This window comes from Dermacentor albipictus, chromosome 1 (genome assembly GCF_038994185.2).
Source record: "Dermacentor albipictus isolate Rhodes 1998 colony chromosome 1, USDA_Dalb.pri_finalv2, whole genome shotgun sequence".
Lineage (NCBI taxonomy): Eukaryota > Metazoa > Arthropoda > Arachnida > Ixodida > Ixodidae > Dermacentor > Dermacentor albipictus.
The window spans coordinates 486,091,669-486,097,449 of NC_091821.1; the positions used below are offsets into that span (position 1 = coordinate 486,091,669).

The following is a 5,781-nucleotide window of genomic DNA, read 5'->3' on the forward strand; positions in this document are numbered from 1 at the left end:
AATTCCTCTATCACGGGCCCATTCTTGAAGCTTCTTACTGCGGAAAGCTGGCCCGTTGTCGGAGACCACTACCTTGGTGTTCTTGAACATATTCCGCTCCAGTAACGTCAAAACAGAATTGGCGTCTTCCTTTCCTGGCTTTGCAGCAGCCATGCGTGTGCATTCATCTATTGCGACAAGGAATGCCTGAGTCTTACTGACTCCCTCTCCTCGCTTTTTTAGTTCGGCAAAATCTAGATGGATTACTTCAAATGGGACTTGGGAATGATGAGCGATGACCATTTGATTCCCTCTTGGACGATACTTGGCCTTGTTAATTTGGCACTGGTGACATGTTTGCACGTAGTTCTTGATATCTTCCTTCATATTTTTCCAGATGAATCGACTTTTTATCTTCCAATAAGTTTTCCAGAATCCATCATGCCCTCCTGACTCTGGGCTGTCATGGTACAGCTTCAAAACCTTTTTCACCAAAGTTCCTGGCACACAAAATTTGCCATTATTGCAAGTCAGATCTTCGGTGCCTTCCCACAAGCTGCAAACATGTTCATGATCAGATGTTCTCACTTCTGTGATGTGAAGCCTGGAAAGTGCATCTGCGTCAGGAAGCTTATCACCAGGTCGATGGCTTACATCGAAAGTGAACTGTTGTATTTCACTGATCCAACGCGCCACTCTGCCCTTGGGCTGGGTTAATCCCAAGAGGTAGGTTAACGCTCGGTTGTCAGTGAAAAGCCGGAAATGACGACCCTCTATGTAGCTTCTGAAATACCGGAGTGCCATCACAACAGCCAGAGCCTCTTTTTCTGTGGTCGTGTAATGTTCTTGAGCTTTTGAGAACGTAGAAGAATAATAGCCAATCACCTTGAGCTGGCGTCCTTGCTGTTCCGTTGTGTCTCGTTGATATAGAACGGCCCCTGTACCATATTGTGAAGCGTCCGTACACAGCTCGAAAGGCTTGTTGAAGTCAGGTAGCACAAGCACAGGATCCGACGATATAGCTTCAACAAGGTACTCGTACGCTTTCTCGCACTCTTCACTCCAGATAAATGGCACATCCTTTTGCGTCAGCTTGGTGAGGCATCTTGTCTTTGCAGCGTAATCCTTAATGAACGCACGAAAATTACCGGCGAGTCCGAGGAAAAAACGGAGTGAGTGTAGGTCATATGGCTTGACGAGCTTCTTCATCCTTTGTATAGACTCCTCTTTGGTTGTTTTAGTTTTGCCGTCAAAAACTCTTCCTAGAAAGACAACATTTGTCTGAAAAAATTCACTCTTGTTCTTGTTAATCTTTAACTTTGACTTGCTGAGGGCTTCTAACACGCACGAGAGGTGTTTTTCATGTTCTTCTCTTGTACGTGAGTATATGATGATGTCGTCAATGTATACGTTACAAAACTTTCCCAGGAACTCATCAAGAATGCCATTCATCATTTTCTGAAACCAAGCTCCAGAATTCTTCCAACCGAATGGTAAGCGGTTGTACTCGTACACATCGAAAGGTGTTACAAAAGCAGTGTACTGCTTGTAATCTTCTTGTAGTGGCACCTGCCAGTATCCTTTACAGAGGTCGATCCGAGAGAAAACATTTGATCCACCAGTTTCATTGATGATCTCGTCTATTCGGGGCATGGGAAAAGGAAACAAATCAGTATGGCCGTTGATCTGCCGGTAATCTGTGCAAAGGCGAAATGAGCCATCGTCTTTCGGTACTATGGTGACTGGTGACGCGAAAGTGGATGTTGATGGCCTTATAATACCGGCATTTAGCATTTGCTGCAGTTCGGCCTTTAGCCAGGTCTTTTTCTCGAGGGAAAGACTGTACGGCTTTTTACGCACTACTGTGACGTCACGAAGCTTAAACGGTACCTCGAAGACATCTGCTGCTGGCGGGTAGGTCTCAACACAAATAAGTTCGGGAAAATTTGTCAGTATCTCATCAGCATTTCTAACTCTTCGATGTGAATTTTCAATTCCACGCAAGTTAGGCTTAAATGATCCGTCAATAGTCACTTCGTCTCTCCAAGAAATATTCATCTTCAATCGCTTCATATCAGGTCGAGATAAAAGAAACAGGAAATCAACACCCTGCATGACAAGGGCATCTACTTTTAGGTGATGTCCACCAAATTCAACCTCTACTTCTGCCCAGTGTTGCAACCTTCTAGTTTTTCCATCATAGCTTTGAACACTAACTATTCTTCCTTCATAAACTTTGCTCGGTTGGATGATTTCCTGATTTACCAGGCTTACAGATGCTCCAGTATCAACCAGGGAGTCCAGACATTTTCCATTTACCATCATTTTAACAAATAGGAGATTTGACTTCAGAAGGTATACATTTTCCATCGTGTCACATTGGTCGGACTCGGTATTAAAATATTCTACCGTTTCGCCATGTGCGTCAATGCTCAGGGGTAGAGTACTATGCCTTTTGATGGGACCGTGAATCAGAAAATCACTGGACACATACTTAAGGCAAGCAAGTAAGTCATCCGTGGAGGTTGGACGGTGTACACAAACCTCTCTTTGCGATTCGTTAGTCATGCCTTGAATTATCAGGGGAAGGATTGCAGAGTCTGGTAGATTAGGGTCGGCAATGTAGAGTAAACGTCTCTTCTCGAAAAAATAATCCATGACTGTCCCTTCTCTGTGTCTGAAAGCTAATGCGTCGTCCCATCTGTCAACCGGATTTCGCTCAAAAGCAGAAAGAAAACTATCTTTCCACTTCTGCCATGAATCACGGCATTGACTTGCGATTCGCATGTCCCACCATGTTCTAGCATTGCCAGATAAAAAACGGCGCATGTTACACACTTTGTCGTCCAATGACGTCCAGTGGTTTTGCGCACATGCATATTCATAAAATCTGAGCCACAAGTTGGCGGCATTAGACACCCCATCGAAACTATCGGGCTTGAACTCTTCTTGATGTGGTTTCTGTGCTCTTAGTGAGTCGCTAACTGCTTCGAAAATCAGTCGCTGTTGCTCATACTGCGTGGTCTGCTGCTGAAACAGCGCTTGCAACAAGGCGTTATGCGAGTGCTCAGTCTCGTTCTTGGAATCTATCCTTGAATGTCCCGGAAACATAACCTCAAATTCAGACATAGAAGCATCGATTCTTACCACACCTTTCTCAACGAGGGCTGCTTCGTTCAGTTGACTCTTCTCAGCGATGATGCGAAGCAGTTCCGATGAAGTCGCTGATTCCTGAAGAAGCACTGGATCTTCGCCGTCAAGCTGGTAGGTCTTCACGGTCGTCTGCCCATCTGTTCTTCTTGCCAACGTTACTTCGAGCCACATGGTCGGCTGCGCCAAATGTAAAGTACGAGTTAAAATACACTCATTTATTTACAGGTATCCATCTTGATCACTTCTTTCTCTTCCCCCCTGCTGTTCTTGTCTCTTCTGTATTCTTCTTCTTCGCCGGAACATCACATCACTATTGTGACGTATTATGAAAAAAAAAACGAAGAACGAAGAAAGCACAATGACATCTCTGAAATCTCCCCAAAATAGCCTGCAAACAAATATTTATGTTTCAATTCGCCGTTCCATGTGTCTGTCGGTGAGAAAAACACGAATGGCAGGTAATGTAACACTGTTCTATTTAGTCCTTGTTTCCGGGGTCCTACATAAAAAACAAAGCTGCAGCAGAAAGCTCAGCGCATCTCGGCGTGCCTAAAAGGTGCAAAACCTGTGGCGGCTTTCTTCACGAGTATACCTCCTTTCCACTTCACTGTCCATGGCGAAATCAACGGAGAGAAGCTCGCTACATTTCTTTCTTTCAACGCCCAGCACGGGAGAGGACGATAGTTACGCAACGTCAGGCGAGGTGTATAAAACACGAGGAGCGGTATTTCTGAAGCGACACTCGCAGCATAACTCTCGTGGTGTACGGAGAAGCAAGTGATCACCCATCCGTGGATATGATTTCTAAGGTAGCGGCGTTGTGACAAATTCGTATGCTCATCTAAAATCACGCATGTTCTCCTTGTCAGGCATCGTTTCGGGGGTGCAAATAACACTCTCAGGCAGCATGACCTAAGATGCTTTCTTAGGTTTCATATTACAGGTTATTAGCATTCTTTAATGTCTACAGTTACACCTACAATGATCTCTTCAGAGCCGCTAGCAATGAATGTTTGTGTTGAAAGCCATACTCTGTGGAAAGTCTGCTTGTCTTCAATCACGTAGTTCTTCCAAAGATAACAAAAAAAGTGCTCAGCTAGCAGGTCAGGTTATACTCAGGTTATTCATCAGACATGATATTATATACAGGCTACGAGTCGTCACCATGTGATTTTAATAGCTTTCCAATTTTATTACAGTTTACGAGTTTCCAAGCGCCTTAATAAGTCACGAGACTGGCTGAAGCTTTCGCTATGCCAATTCAACACGCAAGGGAAGAACAGTAACACTCGTTCATGTTAAACAATAGCCAAGTGTAATCGTGGTGGTGTGGCGTATGCGACGACATGGATGTTAATCTTCTCCAATGCAGGCCTCCGTGTTCCTTGCCTTCACAACCATTGTGAGGGCTGGAAACATTTTTGGCGGTGGCCAGCAGTATGGCTTCCAAGGCGCCGGTTTTCAAACTGGGGGTTTCCGACGACCACTATACACTGCAGCTGCTACTCCTGGGTTCTCGGCTGCTGGTGCCTCCTACGTACGTATACCCATCATTGTTAGTCGGGACTGTTTGCATAATGTCACATTACCAATTGTTTTTACTCACGCTCAAGATATGGAGGTGTTGTTATTGATAATGACCTTCACCGCATGCATTTCGTTTAAGAATGCGCACAACTTACTATTGTGCAGACTGAAGAATATGTGAAGTGAAGCAAAAAGGAGCAGAATTTAAGCTACTGGAAGCAATTCCTACATTTTATTCTGCAACGCGGCCCGAGTCGCCCCTGCGTGTGTCAAAATTAGGCCACGCTTGAAATGCGTTGTTTCTATGGCGTATTGACCGAGCTTGGCAATGAAGCAGCGCTTCGATAAGGAAGTAACTATTTTCTGAACTACACAAAATGCAGGTGATTACTTTCCTTTGCAACTTATTTACTTATTACTCCTGCAGTGTTCCGATAAGAAACAATGTGGTAATGATAATAAGCAGTAAATAGTACGATCAGCACTGTCATAGACAGGGAGAAAACACAAGCATGCCTGCGTATTTCCGCAATGAGAGTTAATCACAGTCAACCTAATATATCGCTTGGTTCTCCCTTCCTGAACTCTCAACATGCTTTTTTTTATCCATCAGCCTCCCCAACCCTACAGCTTCGGCTACGACAATACGGATGAATTTGGCACCCAGCTCTTCCACAAGGAACAAGGGGACGCCAACAACGCAAAGACTGGTTCGTACGGTTACCGCGACGCAAACGGAATCTTCCGCACAGTGAACTACGTGGCCGATGCCAACGGATTCCGTGCCACTGTGGACACCAATGAGCCCGGCACCGCTGCAGGTGCGAGTGCAGACGCCGTGTTCAACGCGAACCCTGTGGCGGCACCTGCAGGAGCCGGTGGTCGCTATGCCGGAGCGGGTGGTCCCTGGGCTGGCTAGTCACGTCACCTGTGGTATTTAGGAACATGTCTAAATATTGAAAGCGTTATTTGTGCCGATAAGTCATGTAAAGCTGTTTCTGGAATAAATGACCGAGCCATCATTGCTGTTTACGCATTTCATCTGCTGTTTCATATAAATATAGTCTAGGACAATTTTTTTCAGGCACATGTGACAAGCAAAAATTCTTAAGAAGAGTTGCA

General features: G+C 45.0%; 1 protein-coding gene across 1 annotated transcript; it reads left to right on the forward strand.

The window, feature by feature from the left end:
* The first annotated feature begins 4,498 nt into the window (after positions 1-4,498).
* Positions 4,499-5,578, forward strand: LOC135911873 (cuticle protein 10.9-like). Its single transcript, XM_065444207.1, has 2 exons — positions 4,499-4,669; positions 5,273-5,578. Exons 1-2 carry the CDS (start codon positions 4,499-4,501, stop codon positions 5,576-5,578), a joined length of 477 nt encoding a protein of 158 aa, XP_065300279.1.
* The last annotated feature ends 203 nt before the right edge of the window (positions 5,579-5,781 follow it).